The sequence below is a fragment of the Eubalaena glacialis genome, chromosome 4 (assembly GCF_028564815.1).
Source record: "Eubalaena glacialis isolate mEubGla1 chromosome 4, mEubGla1.1.hap2.+ XY, whole genome shotgun sequence".
Taxonomy (NCBI): Eukaryota; Metazoa; Chordata; class Mammalia; order Artiodactyla; family Balaenidae; genus Eubalaena; species Eubalaena glacialis.
Window position 1 is genome coordinate 113,548,305 of NC_083719.1, and position 20,813 is coordinate 113,569,117.

Consider the following 20,813-nt stretch of genomic DNA (forward strand, 5'->3'; position numbering starts at 1 on the left):
GGCTGGAAGGTCAAGGGCCAACGGGTGGAGAATGGACTGTCCTGGGGCACTGGGAAGACCAGCAAACAGCATCACATTCCTCAGGAGGAGCTCTGGGAAGAGTCAGAAGGGCTGCCAGGCACACAGAGGTGTGCAGAAGGAGCTGTCTGGTCGCCAGACTCAAGCTTGTTCCAGATGTTGCCTTTTCCTTTTAAGTTTGGCAGATGATTGGGCTCTGCACCCAAGAGGAGAAACAGACGCCAGCTTCAAGTTTCACAGCAAGACGCAAGGCCACATCCTCCTCCCACATCCACCCCAGCCTTGAACAGACCCTAAGGAGGAGTACTTACCCACGAAGTACTCCATGAGTGAGCATGGTCCCTCACCCCCGAAGACATGCTCTTCACAGGAGATCATCTACCTGGGCCCTGACGGCCCCTGGCCTGCCGGGCTGCTGCCTGTCCAGATGCTCTAATGTTGATCTGGCCTCAGCTCCGGCCTAACACAGGCCCAGGGCTGGGCATGCTCAGCTCCTAGCTAACCAGAAAACCCTTCAAGGTTTTCATGAGTGTGCCAGGAGCTCAGGACAGAAGTGGCCTTCAATACCAGACAGAAGAGTTTGGTTAACAGGGCACCTTGGTGTTGAGGGTGCTTCAGGCTTGAGGAGGGGTCAAATGGCAGCTTGAAATAAACCAGAGCAAGTAGGTCTGAAACAGCCAAGATGTTCTACAGGTGCCTGATGAAAGGGCACCACGCATGAGTGGGCAGTGACAGCCCCCATCGCCATCCCTAAAGGAAGTGGGCAACCCTCAGTCACCTCAGCAGCCAGAGCAGGATTACTGGGGACTCCTCCCTCTGCTTTTACGTTACCAGTTAGCATTTGGGCACCTACACTGTGCAGGCACAGAAAAGCACTTCACGTGCATCCTCTCATTTCCACCTCATAATAACTCTATGACACAGTTACTGTAACCCCCATTTCACAGATAATAAAACTGCAGCTTGGGGATGTGAGTGACCTGCCTAAGACCACAGTGAAGAAACGGCAGCTCTGACACCAAGGTCCACACTCTTAACCACCTGGCTCTGCTGCCTCTACCCGATTCTACTGAACATCGTGGCACCCCAAGTGGTGCCCCTGGCTGGCCACCAAGGAGATGTCAGCTCTCTGCTCCAGAGCTACCTGTTCCTAGGTGGGCCCTGCAGCTAGCTCAGCAACTCGTGAGCATCCAGACCCCTCCTCATCTCTCCACCGGGGCCTTCTCACAGGAGGAGACCTGGCCCAGCCATTTCAAAAGAGCATTGTGTGGCACCCCATCACCATGCCTGCAATTGTGTACGTCACCTGTAAGAGAAGAAAACAATCCTTCCATAGGGCCCTTCAGGTGACAACTAGACAAGCAGGGCAGCTCTGGTCAACTGGTTAACAAGCATCCTCCAGGAAACGTTTTCTGAAACCTACTCCCAGCACATGCGGTCCTACATCATCACTGCCTTTTTCTTGCCTGTACCTGCCTCTGGACAAAGCTCTTTGGGCTGGGGGGGAGGTCTTGTTCTGGCTTATATCTCAGCACCGGACACACCGTAGCTCTCAATGAGGACCTGCGGAATGGGTGGTACTTCCTTCAGATGCCTTGTGTTGGAGCATGATGTCTGGGCCACATCCTTGACTCGGCCCTAAGCTGCATGAGTGCTGCTCTCCTGGCTTCTCCCAGCTCTGGGAAGAGGCTGGCACCCAGTAGGTGCATTGTGCGCAGGTGAGTGGGTGGCAGGGCCCCTTTCCCAGCCCTCGCAGGGCTGGTCGGCACTGTCTCCTTCTCCAGGTCTCAGCTGATGTCTCCTCCTCAACGAAGCCCTCCTGGGCCACATCATCACCTGGGTCCCTTTGTCCTGTTTACAGCCTCCACAGCACTCAGCACAGTCAGTAACCATCTGGGTTGGTTGGTTCTTTCTCCCAGACTAGACTGTGAGAGCTCCACAGAGCAGAGACCATTTCTTCCCCAATCATTCCTGTGCACTCGTACAGAGCCTAGCATGGTGCCAGGCACACAGCAGGTGCTCAGTAAGTATGTGGAATGGGTGGGAAAGGGTCTTCAGTGAAACAAAAGAAAAGAGCAGAAAGCAAGCTGGTCCACCTTTACTTCTCTCTCAGGGACCAAAACCAAAGTTCTGAGCAGGCAGATGCCCAGGACTTCCCAATACCCACGTGCTCCCACATCCCAGCCCGAGGGGCTCAGGGCAGATCACCGCCTGAGAGCAGTGAGGGTGGGTGTGCAGCACTGTCCTGATGGGTGGGATGGAGCAATGTTTCACTGGATGTGGCCCCAGAACTCAGCTCCTGTCCCATCAGGCACCCGGACACAAGTGACCACCAACAGTGATGGAGTACAGTGCTCAGGACGTCCCTCAAGGCCCCATCACACAGACCAGGTACCCAGTCGGGGGCAGGCACTGGGCAACAGTCACGTCAGTGACTCAGCACTGCGTGTAGGCAGAGGAAATGGCTCAGATTCAGCTAATAGCTCTGCTGGAAGGACATGGTAAAATTTAAAAATATATATTGCTCTTTAATATACAGGGGTTAACATGGCTAACGCCAGAGTAAGGATTTGCCTTGAGCGACTTGGCCAGCTCTAGGGCTGGGCTGCCCTGACCATTCCCACCCCTCTTTGGGACCACTACTGCACCTATGACAGCCAGAGACAGGCACAGTTGGTGGGGAGGGTGCAGGGTCAAGGTGCCTGGACCCCATGAGAACGGACCTGCTGACCTGGCCCTCATGAGCACTGCACTCAGTTTCAGAGCCAGCCAGGCATAGACAAGGAAGACGTACAGATTTTCTGTGTGGCACAGACAGTAGCTGCCTCAGATATGATGGAGCAGTGGTATCCCCCCACCAACGCCCTGCTAACTGAAAAGAGGAAGCTTGACAGAAGAAATGAAACTGCTATTGTACTTGACCTAACGAATGTGTCTGTGAACACCCCAGTGTCACTCCAGTGCCAGGGGCATCATAGCATTCGGGAACCAGGAAACACCAGCTGGCTGGGTTTGCACATCATGTCAGCTTACCATTATACTCAAACAAAGCCCCTGTCATAGCAGCCTGGAGTTGGTGAAGCAGGGACTGCTGTCTCCATTTGATTTGTAAGGAAATTGGGGTCCAGAGAGGTTAAGTGACTCTCTCTGGGTCACAAAGCATGTAAACTGCCAGGCCAGACCTTAAAAATGTTCTCTGAGTCCTATCTAGTGACTTCTCCCCTGGTCTCCCTGGTTGACTGCCAGTGTTATACATGGTTTTCCTGGATGTGACACATAAATTCTGGGCCTCTGTTTCCTCATCTGCATTGTGAGAAGAATTAGGCCTACTTCATGCTACCAGCCATGCCACCTATGAGTCTCTGACAACCAGAGGGTCCAAGTTCCAAACATGTGCAAAGGCCTCACAACTATAACCCCAATTACTTTTTACGCCTAGACTCTTTTAACAGAACACAAAAAAACTCTATAACCCTAATGACTGTGTTCTCTGTGGGGGAAACCTTGGTCTTGTCTTATTGAGAGGCCTGGGATAGCAGGAAGTGACCCAGCTCTTCTACTGCCTGACCACTTCCCTTTGGAAGAGGTGCCTTGTCTTGTTGAGTCTCTCCTTTCTGGCTCTAGAGAGACAGCTGTCCCTGCCTGCCACCTACCCTGATGGTGTATGGAAGCAAAAAGTGGTAAAAGCATTACAAAAGGAGAGCAGGATGTGCATCCCTTCTCAAGTACTTCCTGGTTATATGTGACCCTAGGCAAATCTTTTTATGCCCAGAGGTTGGTTTTCTCATTACTAAAAATGGGGGGTGGTATCCCTGCCCAGCTGGCCTCCCACAGTTGCTATGGAGCCACCAATAAGACCAATAACATTATATCTGGGAAAAGGACCAAGGACACCCCTGAAGAGATGGCTGATTCCAAGACTAGGGCAGGAGAAGGTCAGGGGGAGACGAGACTATCTCATTATGTTGGAAAGCAAGGAAATGTACAGAAACTGATGGAGAGGGGGCAGAAGGACATAAAAACCAGCTTGAAGGTCAAATTTGAGACAATATGACCATCATAATGAGTAATGACATGATAGTGTATAACACACTAAATTTTAAAAATCCGTGAACCAACATTGATAGAACAAAAAAAAAGAAGGGAAGGGCAGAAGGAAAGCTTTTCTTAACAGAAGAATGCCGACTAACAAATGTAGGAAAAATAACAGAAATAGAAAAATCACTATTTTATAACCACCATAGTGATAACAGATCCAGGTAAGATCATCAAGGAATGCTAAAGCCAATGGGTGACAGATTGTGATCCAGGATGTGCAGAAATGCACAGATACCACCTTGATCGAATGACCAAAGCAAAGATCACTAATGACAGGACAAACCCACAGCAGGCGCCTTCTGACATGATGCCAGAGAAGGACGCAACATCGCTTATGGAATTCTCCTACCAAAACATTTAACCTAAATCCAAGCCTTAGGCCAACCCAGATTAAAGGACATTCTGCAAAACAACTGGACTGGGCTCTCCAGAAACATCCAAGCGCACACACAAACACACACACACATACACAGGGTGGAGGGAGATAAAGCAAGTGGGGCAACATGTTAACAACTGTTGAATCTAGGTAAAAATGTTCACTGTACTGTTCTCGTAACTTTTCTGTAGGTTTGAAAAATTTCAAAATAAAAGAAATGAACAAGGTCCTACCAATCCTTGGAAAGCTGTGGTGTCTGCAGTGACTCGGGCACACTCACCTGTCAGGTACTCCAGGACGGCGGCCATGTACACGGGCGCGCCCACTCCGATCCTGTACTTGGGGTGGCCTTTCTTGATGTACCGCAGCATCCGGCCCACAGGGAAGATGACTCCTGCCTTGGCGGACCGGGAGGTTTTGGTGGACTTCTTCTTCCCACCCCGGCTGGACATGGCGGTGGCCCTGGAGATGGATCAGTAAACACACTGTGGAGGCAAGAGACACACGGGTCAGGATTACTGGGGACAGTGCATCTCCCCTTTCCCCATGCCTTCTGGCCCCTGGAAGAAATGGGTTGTGCCAGCAGATGCCACTGCCTGCAGCCGCTGAGCCCCACGAGCCCAGTTTCTGCATTCTGCCGGTGTGCTTCAGCCCTGTAAAAGAGAACGGCTTCGCTTTTCACATTTTATACCATGACATCAATTTTATCGGCCACTTCCATTTAAACGTTACGCTGACAATGACTGCTCTTAAGTGCCTCGCCTTTATGCCACATGATGCAAAAGAAAATGGGATTTCTTGGCTACCATCTATACGCTTGTTTAATAATTGTATTTCCATACACTTGAGACCTGGGCTGATAAATTTGCCGAAGCCTTCATAAAAGCAAAGAAAACTATGTCACCTGCCCCTAGAATGAAGATGTAAGGCATATACCTAGGTTCTCTGATGAAAGCAGCATCTCTACCTTAAGGTCCTTTACCTGTGAGAAGCAAGAACAGCTCACAGGAGTTCAGTGGGCAGCCAGGTTGGAGTAAGAGGCCCTCTGAGCACTTCCAGACTGCTAGACAGGCCTGTCCTTAGAGAAGAGGGAGGAGAGTTCTTCCTTCCTTGGCCCCCACCCACCCCCATCCAAAATGCCCCCCAGTCCAAAGGATCCCCCCTCTTCAACACCTACTGTGGGGTCCTCTCTTTTCCCCACCGACTGTGCCTGGATCCAGGTCACCACTATCTTAACCAAATGATCACAAACATCTCCTGAAAAGGTCTTCTCACCACAGGCCACACTCTAATCTACCTGCCCTCCACTGGCTGGGCTATCCCCGTACACACAAATCTGAATACGCCATGGCCCAGGTCTTAAAGTTTTCCCTGACTGCCACAATTCCCAAGATAAAATCAGGACCCTTGGCCTGTCACGAAACGCCCTAGAAATCTAGGCCTGGCACACCCATCTAGTTTTACCTGTGCTTCCTTAGGTCTAAACGCAAACACAGGCAGTCCCCCCAAATGCCCTCCTCCACAGTGGCTGTGCCCGTTAGCCAGGACCTCTTTTATCCTTCAGGCTTTTCTGCCCTCTGCCAACCCCTCCCTGAGTGCTCCATCCTCTGGGCTCCTATGTGCTTCACACCACAGCACTGACGTGCACACGCCCCCGCCCCACCCCACCGTCTCTCCCATCACACTGCAAGGTCTCAGAGGGCTGCCCCCGACTGTATTCCTAGTGTAGCACCACACAGTAAGGTCACAAATGTTTACTAACAGCATTCAAGTCATTCATGCATTCACTTCAGGAATTATGCTGGGGAATGGAGACAGCAGTGCACGAGACAGATGTGGTTCCTGTTCTCCCAGAGCTGGTGGGGAAGAGAAACAATAAATAACCCTACAGTCATTTAAATGGTAACTGTGAAAGGCCAGTGCAGGGTGCTGGGAGAGGGGCTATGCAGAGCCCTCAGCCTGTTCTGGGGCATCAGACAAGCCTTCCCTAGAAGTCACTGATGCTCAGACCACTGAATAAAATGGGCAGGTCTCTCTCATCTTCTCGTAAACCGAGGTCAGGCTCCACGGTGTGTGGGCCCCTCCAGCTGCCACAGTCCCTGTCTCTAAGACCATGGAAGCCACAAAGTTAGGAGTCCTTGTTACTCTGACACCCGACCCTACATTCAAGATATGCATGGTCTATACCTAACATCAGTATGACCCCCAAGATCATCTCAGATCACCTGCCTGACAGAGAGATGGCCAAAACAGCAGAGAGCAGAATTCCTGGACACTCTGGGGCTGCTGTGCTGACTGGCTCACCAGAATTAAGAGGGCTCAAGGCCTCTGTGATGAGAACCCTGTATTTCACCCTGTCAAGGGGGGCACCAAGTCTTAATTGATCACCGAGTGCTAAAGAGAGTCCCAGAAGGGTCTGGTTTTTCTGAAACAATTAGTTGGCTCCATTTCTTCTGTAATGAGCTCTATTTTAAAACATTCCCTGCAAACAGGTGCCCATGCTCACTCTGAGCAGGAAATGGTATGTGCACACGTGTGTGCATGTGTGTTTGCAGGGGAAAAGCTGTAACTGGGCTCCTAGCAGTCTTCTGCTTTAATGCAAATGTGTTTCACAGACCAACCCCATGCCTTTGGACTAAGAGCTTTTACATCTGAATGCTTCCCCCCTTCCAGAAGAAGCCTGTTCTTATTGGAGCACAGACTCCAGCTCTGTCTACAGGCGGACCTGTCTGGGTATGTTTGGGGCTGCCTTTGTGGGAATGGGACAATGTCCTGTCCCAGAGAGGAGCCACTACCACTGAGGGACGTGATGGGCCCTAGACACGCTTATTCTTCAAAAGTAATGCTCCTGGGGTTTCCCTCTGACTTGAGTCAAGAGTCTTAGTCGACATGCTGGTGACTCCCAGGTCCCTAACCCGGCGCACACCTGGTTGCTGAGCCCCAGAGCTCTGTTCTGACTGCCTGCGGCAGGGCCCACTTGTTAAGTCCCACAGGCAGGTGAACTCCTCTGGGTTTCTCAGCCCCAGCGGTGGCAAAACCATGCATCAAGCTGCCAGGCGGGAGTCACCCTGTCCCTATTTCTCTGCCCACCTGCACAGCTCCCAGTCATTAGTGAGGTTCAACGGAGGCTTCCCTAACTTCTCAAGCCTCTTCCCTTCTCTTCGCCCTCCCTGCCTTGGTTCAGCTCCCACTACTTCTCACCTGTTCTCCCCAGCACCAGTCTCTCTCCATGGACACCAGAGGATCTCTGCCCACTTTGCTGGTTCCCCATCACCCTGAGCCAGCCACAAACAGCATCCTTCAACTACTTCTGCAGCACTGCTTCCTGCCACCCCTGCCCAGGCTGATGTCCCAGGCTGCCCCTGAATTCCTGACCTGTGAAGCTGTGTCCAGAATGTTTTTATACAGGCTGCCTCCCCTGCCTGAAACACCCTCTGTTCTCTTGCCAACCTGCTGAACTGATGCTCACACGACCCTTCTCCTCGGTCCTGACCGTGGAATTGCTCACTGCTCTGTGTTCCCACAGCACATACCCCGGCACATATCTGTGTGCCTGCCTCCCCAACTCGACTCAACCTGGAGCTACTCCATGCCAGGTGCTGTAGTCAACTCACCTGTAAGCTCCCCAGGTCCCAGGAAAGATCTTAAACATCACTGCCACTCTGCTGATAGAAGAACGTCTTATTTGGAGTCAGGTTCCTCTCTGATAGAGCAGCCCGAGTCTTCATCCCCTCCCCAAGGGGCCTGTCCTCAAGGGATTCTGTTCCTCACCCCTCCTCATGTTCTTCCTGCACTTCTAACTATAAATCCCCAAGCTGCAGCCACAGCTCTGAAAGAATTCTGACTGAGCCATGCAGCCTCATGACATCCAGTAACCTGTGGTGATTTTTAAAACATCATTTGGAAAATGATGTGCAATCTCCAGATCAACCCATCAACGAACATGTTGGGTCCATCCTGCTCTTCAGAGGTCTACGGGACGTGGGCAGCTATGGCCAGGCACCAACGTTGGGGGAGAGAGTGGCTGTGACAGAAGTGGCTGTTGAGCACTGTGGTTAATAACTCGAATTCCAAAGTCAGACTGACCTGATTCAAGTCACAGCCCCACCACTGAAAGCCTATGTGTCCTAGGTTAGCTGCTGTAACAAATAAGCCACCCCAGCTTATTTCTCACTTGTGAAAAGTCCAAAGTGGCTTCCATGACTGGCTGGTGCTTCTCTGCAGGATGATTTGTGGATCCAGACTCCTCCCACCCTTCAATGCACAATTCAGGGTTACTACTGGAGGGAAAGGGCCATGGAGGACAACACATGGGGGCTTTCAGAGGCCAGGCCTGGAAGTGGGGCACATCACCCCTGTGATCCACTGACTAGAACGTGGTCACGTGGCCACACCTAATTGCAAGAGAGATTGGGAAATGTCCTCCAGCTATGTGCTCCGAAGAAAAAAGGAAACAGCCAGTCTCTGTAACCTGACAGACCAACTTGAAAGCTGACCCTGAAACCAGGGTCTGAGTGACCAGTCAAAGCCTACTTTGACCCATGTCCTGCGTCTAGCCTCTTCTGAGAGACGGACAGTCCTATGTCATGGAGAAAGTGGCTTCTTCTGCATTCACGTTCTCTTCAGGGCACTGAGCTTGCCCACAGGAGAAACAGCAATAATACCTTATCGAACTAACAAAGTTGTGTCCTTCCTTCCTGGACTCGTCCACCAGGGGGGCACCCTGTTCAGCAAACCAGAAGCCCTCAGCCCTGTAGAGGGCCCCACAGGCTTTGAAGACAGTGATAGGTCTTCAGGCAACCCTGGCATCTGTTCGTTACTGAACATTAGCTTGGCGGTCTTTTTGACTGTTATCAGGCCAGGAAATGAAAATTCTGTGGTTGGTCCTGAAGGGATCTCTGTGGTCTTTATCTCTGCAACTCCTCCAACAATAAATCATTCACAATAGACAGGAACCTTGTTTGCAGAAACCCAAAGTTCACACAGAGACACACTGGTGGAGGGGGCTGTAGAGGGAAGAGCCAGGCTCGAGTGAGAAGCAGGTCTTTGATGACAAGCCCCCCAGCGATCGAGATGAGACCGCGACAACGTGATCTGTCCTCAAAGCACAGGACAAATGAGAAGCCTGGCTGTGAGGATTCTATGAATAAGACGGACACGAAAACAAGGAGGAGGGGCAACAGAGTTCAGGAGGGCAAACAGCCATCCTACCACACCGTTCTATTCCTCACCAACAGGGCACCCTAACTGGTTCCTCAGTGCGCTGCAAACCACCTTCATTCCCACTTCTACCTTTCGGCACATGCCACTCGCTCAGTCTGGAACACTGTCTCCAGCCCTCAGTCTGGGGCAATCCTACCTAGTGGTCCCAACATGTCCTCTGGCGATGGAGACCCATTCCTGCAGTGGCTGTGCCGTGTGGCCCCCAGTCCCAGTCTAGTGTGGAGCAGCCCCACGCCCAGGCTCTAGCTTTACACGCAAGGTCTCGCTGACCTCCGGCTCATCTCTCCCTATTTCCAGCAATGAGGGCTCCACCAGGCTGAATCGCTCTGTTTCCTCAGTAGACACTCCTGCGGTGGCCCCTGAGCCCAGCGAAAAATCCATTATAATGCACCTCAGCCACCACGGAAATATGTTCAATTGCTTTTCTCAGTCTTATATAAAGTGCTTTGCAAGTGCAGTTTCCAGCCCCTCCCTCCAACATGATTGCCACTCCAGATCCAACTTATATAAACATTCTAAAGCCAACTATCCCACTCTTAGCACTTGTTACACTGTATCACCACTGCCTATTTCCTTGTCTGTCTTGATGGGATGGACCAGGCTGCTCTGCTCACCACTGTATCTCTAAGAACCTACCACCCTGCCTCGTTCCTGAGAGGCCCTCAAATGCTGGCTGGGTTGGGACTGATTAGTTACAGTGGATGGGGCTCTCCTGACAAAAATGAGGGCAGCATTTCCAAAGGCCACAGGACTCAGAGATGTGGTAAGTGAGACACCAGTCTGGGACCTTCTTTGGGACCATTCGTGTGGGAGCCCAGACCCTCAAAATTCAGGGAGCTTGTGGAGCTACCTTGGGGATTCCCAGGAGGGGAACACTGCAATTTCCCTGATGGCTGAGGCTGGAGCCTGCAGAGGCCTTCTGACTCCCTGACCATTCTATGGCTCCAGCAATCTCTCTTCTTGCCATAAGACGGGCGCAGTAACACAGACCAGAGGAAAGTACTGACCTTCCTCGTATCTGTAAGACGCTGACCTCTGTAAAAGATGCAGCATAGAAAACTCTTAAATAATCAGGACCTCAAAAAACCATTGGAATGGTCAATGGTGAAGTCTTTTATTATCTAAGCAATGAATGTGTGCACATTGATCTTGAGCAAAATATTGATTAGAACTGCTGGGGGGCTGCGAGTAAGACAGCCCCATCTCCAGCACCCGAGGATGGAGGAATCTGAGCTATCAGCGCTCAAGTCGCTGTTACAGAGCGAGGACTGCCCCATCCATTCCCTGCAGCTGGATAAATGCCCACGTGTCCACATGCATTTGTCACCTTCCCATCAACTCCAATCACGAAGGCAAACCTGAGACACTTAATTCTGAAGCGCAGGACACTAATCCTGTTTACTGCATTCTCTTCCGTTTACTCCTATCGTACCAAATGATTAACGGTGTCATTGCTGTCATGTCCCCAGAAGCATGCGGATATACTACACAACTATCACTCACAGAGCAGGGGTTCACAAGCTGCACTCTGATTGGCTCAGAACAGAGACTTGGTCTGGTACTCTGGCCAATCAGTAAAAACATCTCTCTCCATTCATAAAACACTACACCATAAAATGAGGCAGATGATTAAAGAACGTACAGCCCACCCTCAGTGAACCAAGGGACTGCAAACAAGGAGAGAAGGATAAATTGAGACAGTAAGTAAACCCTAAACCACACATTTTGTTCCAGCAGATACTACTCTCCTCATGTGTTAGGTTTTTAATGGCGGGAAAAAAACAAAAGCTGAACACAAGTGTTACTCACTACAAGCAGGAACAGTTAGCAGGAAGCTAGGCTGGGATTAAAATTTCACCTCTGCAAACCCACTCCGTGGTGCGCTTCCTGAGCGACACTAAAGGAACCAGCACTATTCTTCAACAACAGTAAGGCACTGTCTGCCTGCTTCATAAGGACATTTTCCTTCAAACCTCCTCTCCCTTTTAAAGGCTGTGCGAAACCCAGAGAGAATCACTCCAATGGAAGGCCATCAGAGGAAAATGTGAGCTTCAGTAGGGCAAGACCCTGGTGAGGCTTGGCATCTAGAAGCTACTCAATATTTGCTGAACTGATGAAGCATTCCCAATAAAGGACATCTGACCACATCTTCCTCCTACTCAAGCCTTCCTCCTACTCAAGCCTTCCTCCTACTCAGAGCTTGTTACTGCTCTTAGGAAGAAGTTTAAATCCTTCAGTGTGTTTCTGATCAGGATCCTCTGTGATTTGGTCTGTTTGGCCCTCTGGCTTCACCTGAGTCCCCTCTAGAATCCAGCCATCCTGAGCCTCTGGCAGTTCCCCCATATGACCTGTTCTCATTGTTCTCAGACTCTGCACATGTGGGGCAGGTCTCAAACACTTGTCCCCACCTGCCCTCCTTTGCCCAGCCAACTCTTACTTGGCCTTTCCGTGCCTGGTAAGGGCTTGCTCCTGAATAGGTTACTGTCTGGGAGCTGCTATGGGATCTACTGTGGCCTACTGTACTGACCCTGCAATGGCTGCCTGCCTGCCCTCTCCTCCTCATATCAGCTTCCCACGGATAAGAACTGGGCATTTCTTTTTTTTTTTCTTTACTAGATTACCAGTTTATTATAAAAGGATATGACTTGGAACAGCCTGATGGAAGAGATACATAGGGCAAGGTCTGGGGAAGGACATGGAGCTTCCATGCCCTCTCCAAGTGTGCCACTCTCTCCAAATCTCCACTTGTTCACCAACCTGGATGCTCTCTGAACCCTGTCCTTTGGGGGTTTTATGGAGGCTTCATTACATAGGAGGCACGACTGACCAAATTACTGGCCACTGGTGATTGATTCAACCTCCAGCCCCCTCCCCTTCTGGGAGGTGGGGGGACATGGCAAGACTGGACATTTCTTGATCAGGTTCTGTCCCTAGTGCCTGACCCTCAAGAAAATGATTCTCAAGAAATATTTACTGAAAGCTGCAAGACACTGATCTGGAAGGCTTGATCCAAGTTAACAAGCTTTACAACTCTTTGGAATGAAGAGCTGACCCACTTGGGCTCACTCATAAGAGCTGGGGTGGGGCCCAATGTATTTCTAAACCTACAGAACTCGGGAAGGACCCATAAGCCAGGTATGGGCCCCACTGAGTCCTGCCCCTTCCCAGTCCATGTGCCAAGAATGGGGCTCTGAAAAAGCTGACATAAATCCCAAGGCACACTCAAATGAGAGCTAGAGGCTGCTGAAATTCTGATGAACACCACATATAGATTCTTGTTGGGTTTTGTCAGGTTGGGTTTTCAGTTTATGCTTCTGTTTATTTAAATAAAGCTCCTTTAAATGGCTTGGGGCGCCATTAACTCTGAAGCTATTAGAGGCAGGTCTGAGAATACATGTATGTAGTTCAAGTCTCTCTTGGAAGGAAGGGATGAGGGATCTTCCAGAGATCTGCTGTCTGGAGTACCAGAAGAAATGGCAGATTGAGATGTACCCCTCCCTGACCCTGGCCCATTTGGCATAGACCAAGCTAGTGACTTATAGTTGTGTAAAGTGTAGAGTGTCGTGTGTGATGTTCCAGACAACTCTTAAAGTTTAATAAAATGTGAGCCATCCCTTCCTCATTCTAAAGGCCCTCCCTGCCTCAAACAATGTTCATATACTTTAACCCCTTCCCTCCTACTAAACGCCTTTATCTAGGGATCAGCATTAACAATGGTAAGAGATTAAAACAATAACAAAGTGGAAAGATTTCCCACTCTCCTCCTAAAACTAGAGTAAAGAAGAATTTAAAGTCTTGAGGATTTAAAAAAAGAAAGAAAGAAAAATAGGTTAAAAACACATTTATCCTCATCGGGTAGCCTCTTGTGCAAGACTGAGATGCTACTGCCCAGCTTTGGTTAGTTGTGTACAAGGGGTATTAATTCCAGTTGCAGGCATGAGGTGTCCATTTCAGAGCTAATAACTCCTCTGAAAGACTAGTAACCGAAACGTGGCCTGGAGTACGCGGATTCCATCTAATTCACAACTAGAGTGTCCCACTCAAACCTAAAACTGTTCAAAATTCCCTGAGTCCCTAGAGCAGGAAGCCTTGTAACAAAGCACTTTCCCCCCTCTTTAATGATAAAACCTCAAGCCACAAGGGTAGAAGAAAGAGAGAAGCTAGCAGGAGTGCCCCTCTAATTGTCTATTCTTATATGCTGTTTATTGGATCATTAAAGTCTTACAAGGACTTCGTGGTAATTGTAATTATTGAATTTAAGGCTTGTCTCAGCTGTTTGTATCAATACATAAGTCTCTTACTTTCAAACTCAGAAATATTTTTCCCTAACACCTTGTCTAAAAGAAACTTCCAAGCAATCTACTGACAAGATCCTTGAGTGATCTGTGGTCCCTGCAGGAGTGGACGTGGGGCGCGCCATTCCGCACACCTGTTGTCAGGTGGCATGGCCAACAGCATCCTGCACACTCACCTCCTCACTCCACCCCACCCCCAGCGAGTCTCTTCCCTCCCGGCCTTCTCCACCCGAGGAACCTACAGCCTTCCGGAGTTACCTTAAAAAAAAAAACTCCCAACCACAAAGCAAACAAAAGGCCGGTCAGAAGACGAGCGAAAGCAGCGGGGGTTCCCGTGGCCCCTCTCCAGTCCCTGGACAAACTCCTCCCCGCGCCTGCCTGGTTGCAGTCCCGCAAGTATCCCCCAACCCCCCACCCTACCCTCCCAGCAGATACCAGCCAGACGCCTACACCACGGCCACCTGGGGCTCGGGCCCCACTTATTGTGCCGGGGACGGCAACTCGCCGGCGGACGGGCGCCTCACCAAGTACAACTCCGCGCACAACAGCTCCCGGGCGTCCAGGCCCAGGCCGGCCGGCCAGCTCCCCGCCGCCTCCCCCGGCCTCGAGTCCAGCCCGCCCGCCCCGGGAAGGGTCGCCGGAGGACGGGCCAGGGCTGTCTCCTGCCCACAAAAGCGCCCAGGCGCTGGCAGGAGGACGCGGTTCTAAGAGAAGTTGGCTTCCGGGTTTGCTTTTTGAACAAAACCAGAGGGACTCCCGCGTGGCCGGGGCAGGGCCTGGGAGGGCGCCGTGCGCGCGCGAGGCCCCGGCGTGGGCCGCGCTGAGCCCGGCGGCCCGAGCGCGGCCGTGCGCCGCCCGGTACGCGCCAGGCCCGGAGGCTCCCAGGCACCCTCGGCCGGAAGAGCGAGGCGACCGGACCCGGGCGGCGGGGACGGGGCGCGCGGCGAGGGGGCCCGCGCGGCACTTACGGGGCGGCTCGGCGGCGGCAGCGGCAGCAGCAGCAAGGTGTCTGGCCTGTGCCCTCTCGGCCACTCGCGCCTTTTCTCTCCGCGCTCCTGGCTGGCCCGCCCGCCTCCTCGATTCCCGCCCGCGCGCCCCGCGCTCGCCCCCTCCGCCCGGCTCCGCTGCTGAGTGAACTGGAACCAGTAGCCGCGGCCCCGGGATTCCCACAATGCACAGCGCGCCGCTCGTCACATCCCATCCCGTCCCCGCGCGTCCGGCCACCCCTCCCGCGCCACCCGGGCGCCCCGGCCTTGACCCCAAGCCCGCGGCTGCGCGCGCGGGATCCTCCGCGATGTACCTCCTGGACGTCGGTGGGTCAGTCCCCTGGCCGCATCGCGGCCCTGGTTCTGGCCCTCAACCCTCGGTCAGCCCGCCAGGACACTGAACGCTGGGTCCCGCCCGAGCCGGGGACTCGCCCTGAGTTAAGTCCTGGGAAAGGGTCGGGACCCCGGCAGAGGCGCTTCTCCAGCGCGCGTCCCAGCCTGTGCGTCTCGAGTGACACTTATTGAGCGCCTACTGAGGGGGGCTTTTGCTACCCATCCCTAGAAACCTTCCCATTAACGCAGGGAGGGAGGCACGATTGCTGTTACCAGCAAGCACTTTTCCCTCCCCAACCAATGCAAACCTCCCGCGCACCTCAGAACCTCCCGCTGTCTTTAGACACAAGCCCCCATCAAACATGGTCTTCCCCGCGACCAACTACTGCGCACCCCTGAGGTTCTTCATAGTGACCCCTAGAAGTCTGGATCTGCATTGTTGCATGGAAGGCGTTTACTTCGATTCAGCAAATGTTCACTCTTGGACCCAAGTTGAGATTTACTAATACAAACAGTGATTCTTTATCATCACACACATTTTTTTTTTTAAACTGCAGACAAGCAGAAAGAGGGGCCGATGCAAAACTTATCTTGTATTCCTAAATTGGTTTTTGGCCTGAAGGCGTTAGTGACCCATCCCAAGGACTTAAATAGGGGCCTTCCCTCTCCTTCTCTCCTCTCCCTCCACCAAAGCCACCTCAGCACCCAGCTGTGGACCAACTTTAGATAACAAAACATACCCTCTGCAGAGTTGTTCTGTGGCTGCTGGAGTTGGTGATGGGAGATTATGAGTCATTAAAGACCCCTCCCTTCCCTCAGGCTGCCCCTGTAGCAGCGGTGGTAACCTCCTCCCCTCACCATGATGCTTTACACTATACTTTAAAAGTGTGCAGGCCGTTATAATGAGAGGCCCGCGCACCGCGATGAAGAGTGGCCCCCGCTTGCCACAACTAGAGAAAGCCCTCGCACAGAAACGAAGACCCAACACAGCCATAAATAAATAAATAAATAAATACTTAAAATAAATAAATAGATAAATAAATAAATAAATTTTTAAAGAAATGTGCAAAGCAGTGTCCAAAACATGCCATTCACACATCCATTAATTCAATTAACTACTGTGGTCATACTTTGTGCCATGCACCAATTTGGGTGATGAAAATGAAGCAGTGAACAGAACATGAAAAATCCCTGACCTCCTGAAGTTTGCAGTGTAGTAGGGAAAGAAAGGTTATAGGCAAAAGAGATGATGTGCCAGATGGTGTAAATGCTATAGAGAAAAATAAAGCTGTAATAGGGAAGAAATTTTGTATCCTACTACAAGTTAATCACTAAAAGGGTGTTTCCTATAAGCTTAAATTATATATAATGGCCCATCTCTGCGAACCCTGCCTCCCAGGTAATGAGCATGAAACTAAAATACCTTTGGTTAGCTCACAGGAACCATCCTGACCAGGCCCACCTGTGAATGACTGCAGGGAGGAAGAAATTAACACATCCCCTCCAGAGGCTGACCAGAACCAGCAAATGTTTGACTCTACTCCCTCCCCTTTTAGTATAAAAGAAGCCTGAACTCTAACTCAGGCAAGATGGTTCTTTGGGGCACAAGTCCACCATCTTCTTGGTTTGCTGGCTTTCTGAATAAAGTCATTATTCCTTGGCCCAACAACTCGTCTCTTGATTTATTGGCCTGTCGTGCGGCAAGGAGTACAAGCTTGGGCTCGGTAACAAAGCAAGGAAGGGGGATAGGAGGTATGAGTTGGGGTGGGGTTTCAAACTTTAGAGAAGGCCTCCATGAGAAGGTGACATTTAAGCAAAGACGTGAATGAATTGAGGGAGCAAGCCAAGTTGATATCTGGGGTAAGAGTATTCCAAGCAGCAGGAACAGCAAATGCAAAGACCCTGAGGCAGAAGCATCTCTGAAATCGTCAAGGTATAGTGAGTGTGTTCTTACCATAAAAAAAGATAATGTGTGACATGATAGAGGTGTTAACTAGTGCTAAGGTGGTAGTCACATGGCAATATATAAATATATCAAATCAAAAGGTTCTACACCTTAAACTCACACAATGTTATATGGCAATAATATCTCAATTTTTAAGAAAGGAAGAGTGAGTGTGAGGCTGAAGTGGAATGAGTGAAGGGGAAAATTACAGGAGGTGAAACTGGAGAAATGATATTTCTTTGGGTCCAAAAACAAAGCATTAAGGATGTGTGAGGACTCCCCCAGGGAAGCTGCAGAGAGGTGCCTGGAAAGGGACAGAGATCACCCCCCACCCCAATTGCTCTGTCCTTCCCTGCTCCTTAGGGAGGTCCCTCAGTTCTGCAGGGGCCACCCACCAGGTGAGGCTTCTGTAGGCCACAGCAAGTTGGGAGGATGCCAGACTTCAATAATTCACTCAACAAATACTTGCTGAGCACCTGCTGTGGACCAGACTCCTTCCAGGAGAAAAACCCTCTAGGTGCGTTGCCACACTCCCCAGGCTCTGGTCCGAAACATAAGCAGTACTCCTAGAAACCTTAACAAGAGAGAACAGCTGGGCTGTAGGGAAGGCCAGGCACGTGTGGAGAGGGGGAGATGCCTGCAGCCTGCTGGTGCCCTGGCTGTTTACAGACCTGAGGCTTCCTCTTCCCCAGGTCGTTAGTGATGGCTAAGACCAGACACAGAGCATGACTGTCTAAGAGATCCCAATCTGCAACCCTAGGGCGCCAAGAAGTAATTCACTCACCTCCACCCCAGCTTTGGTTTCTAAGTTGATTTCCCTGGTGACATGGAAGTGGGTCATGCCTACAAGGCTATTTTTTCTTTCCATCTTATTGCACACTCACTATGTGTCAAATCACATGTATCCCATCATTTTCATTTCACATCAGCCCTAGCAGGCACACTATTTCTGGGACATTTCTATCCCCAGTTTACAGATGAAGACACTATAGATTCAGAAAGCTAAGAAATATGCTGGAGATCACAGAGTAGGTAGGCTGGTGCTGGGGTTCAAATCCAAGTTCATCTGGGACCTGAGTTCTCATGGCTCAGTCCTGAAGAGAGCCCTTCTAGGGGCTTGGTTTCCTCTGCACCCAGCATCTATCCTCCGCATCCTCCCCCGCCATTCAGAATGGGTCTTTTTGTCCCCACTGAGTCATGCACTGTTGTCCTTGGGTTAGAGTCTATACCCCTCCAAGAGGCGGTCTTAGTGCCATCCCCCTCACACTCCCCCCCCCCCAGTGTGCCATTCTCATAGAACTCACTAGGAATATTGTCCCTGGGAGCAGTTCAAGATGCCCTCTCTCCCCCTCTCTCCAAAAGGCTCCACCCCCCTTTCTCTTCCCCTCTAACTTGTGTGCCCTGTTCTTCCACCTCGGTGACATGCACTCTCCCCTAATCTGGCTCAGAGGGTTCCACCAGCTTTTTTTTTTCTCCAATTGCAAAATAAATGCATGCTCACTATGTAAAACTTGGAAAATAAAAATGCTCAAAAAAAAAAAAAATCACCCTAAGTATACCACTGGGAGAGAACCACTGCTTCTCTTTCAGCCCTTGTATCCATATCTACTTAATATTAAATGCATTTGGGTTCCTATTGCATTTAGGGCTTGTCACCTGCTTTTTAAACTTAATGGTCCTTTATGAACATTTAACCAGGTATTCTACAACAGCAGTTCTCAAACTATTTGAATTCAAAATGCCTTTATCTTCTTAAATTACTGACTGCAAAGAGCTCTTGTTTATGTGGGTTATATCTGTCAATATTTGTTCTATCAGAAATTAAAACAGAAAGATCTTAAATATCAATTTATTCATTTTTTAAATGTTAATATGTAAACAAGTTACACATTAATATAAATAATGTATTTGTATGAAAAATAACTATATTCTCCAAACAAACAAAATTTAGTGAGAAGAGTGTCATTGCCTTGCAACTTTGCACATTTCTTTAATGCCTGGTTTAATAGAAGATAGCTAGATTCTCATGTCTCCTGTATTTGGTCGTTGCTATCTATTGTTTTAAGTATAAAAAAATTCAGCTTACATAAAAAAAAAACCAGATATGTGTTTGGGAAAAGATAGAAGATTTTAATATCCTTTTCAGATACTTTTGGATGTTCTTCTTTGATACCATACCAAAACCCAAAAAGTAGTAGTTTCTTAAATGCTAATAGCAATGTAGAATCTGAAACCAATGGATAAATTTTTGAATTTGGTAACATAAAAATCCGTTAATCTACTTTTGTATTATTTTGAATGGATTTATTAATTTATCTGATTTTAGGGGGGGAATGAGCAGAATTCTTAAATTTTATTTTACATTTAAAAAGTCTGCATTAGGACAGGAATAAAGACGCAGATGTAGAGAATGGATTTGAGGACACGGGGAGGGGGAAGGGTAAGCTGGGATGAAGTGAGAGGGTGGCATGGACATATATACACTACCAAACGTAAAATAGATAGCTAGTGTGAAGCAGCCGCATCACACAGGGAGATCAGCTCGGTGCTTTGTGACCACCTAGAGGGGTGGGATAGGGAGGGGATATGGGAATATATGTATACATATAGCTGATTCTCTTTGTTATACAGCAGAAACTAACAAAACATTGTAAAGCAATTATACTCCAATAAAGATGTTAAAAAAATAAGTAAATAAAATGAAAAATAAATTAAAAGTCTGCATTAAAAAAAAAAAACCCACCATAAATCAAGTCCAAGTAGAAATGATAAGCTAGGGAAACATTATTTGTAACTCACACCACAGGCAAAGGGCTAATTTCCTTAATAGTCTATCTTATTTTTTTATCCATTATTTTGATGGATCTTTTAGCCATGCATGATTTGGTATAATCACTCATTGGTCATTTGGAAAACAGTGGTTCACTGAGTTATACAGATCTCCCAGTCTTCCAAATGCGAACTCCTTTCATGGTGCAATCAGAAGATCACATTCCCTAATATCACCGCTGATATCAACAGAAGGTTTTTAAGTACTGAGAAGATTTCAAGCTCATGGTGGCAGATACAAATTTCCCAATATTGTAATTTTTGCTTGTAAGTTCAAATTTACCATTGGCAACATAATGTCACAATTACCTTTCTTGAGGTGACAAGTTCATTTTATTCATTTTCAAGAAAATGTCCACCATATACACAGGGCTGCATTATGAATTTCCTGGGCCTTAGGCATCTTTACCTTCTTGGGTTCCCTTCCTCCATTTAAAAACAGAAACAAAAACAAACAAAAAACCCCGGCACTGGTGTAAAGACAAATATATTAACATGATATATTACAACTATGCCTCATGGAGAATTCAGCCTTGCACACACCCGAGTCTGAACAACCACAGTTCGTCTGTCAGTCAGGCCCACTTTCTCCATTAGGAACAGAGCCCAGGCCCACATGACTTTATGGGCCCATGAAAATGTTTCAACTTCTTTAAAATCAGAAGAAGAAAATGAAGGTTACTTCTTTTAGATCGAATAAAATATTTTAA

General features: G+C 49.3%; 1 protein-coding gene across 5 annotated transcripts in view; it reads right to left on the minus strand.

Moving 5' to 3' along the window:
* LOC133090939 (core histone macro-H2A.1) overlaps nucleotides 1-15,142 on the minus strand; it is an 80,336-nt gene extending 65,194 nt beyond the window's left edge. For 2 of the 5 annotated variants that reach the window (XM_061189618.1, XM_061189616.1), the window contains exons 1-2: nucleotides 14,979-15,141; nucleotides 4,773-4,977 (exon numbers count right to left, since the gene is read on the minus strand). In XM_061189618.1, coding sequence (XP_061045601.1) covers nucleotides 4,773-4,944 — 172 coding nt within the window. In that variant the 5' untranslated portion in view covers nucleotides 4,945-4,977; nucleotides 14,979-15,141. Of the gene's footprint in view, nucleotides 1-4,772; nucleotides 4,978-14,978 lie in introns of all 5 variants that reach the window. The other 3 variants (XM_061189619.1, XM_061189617.1, XM_061189620.1) reach the window with 2 other exon arrangements.
* Nucleotides 15,143-20,813: the final 5,671 nt, after the last annotated feature.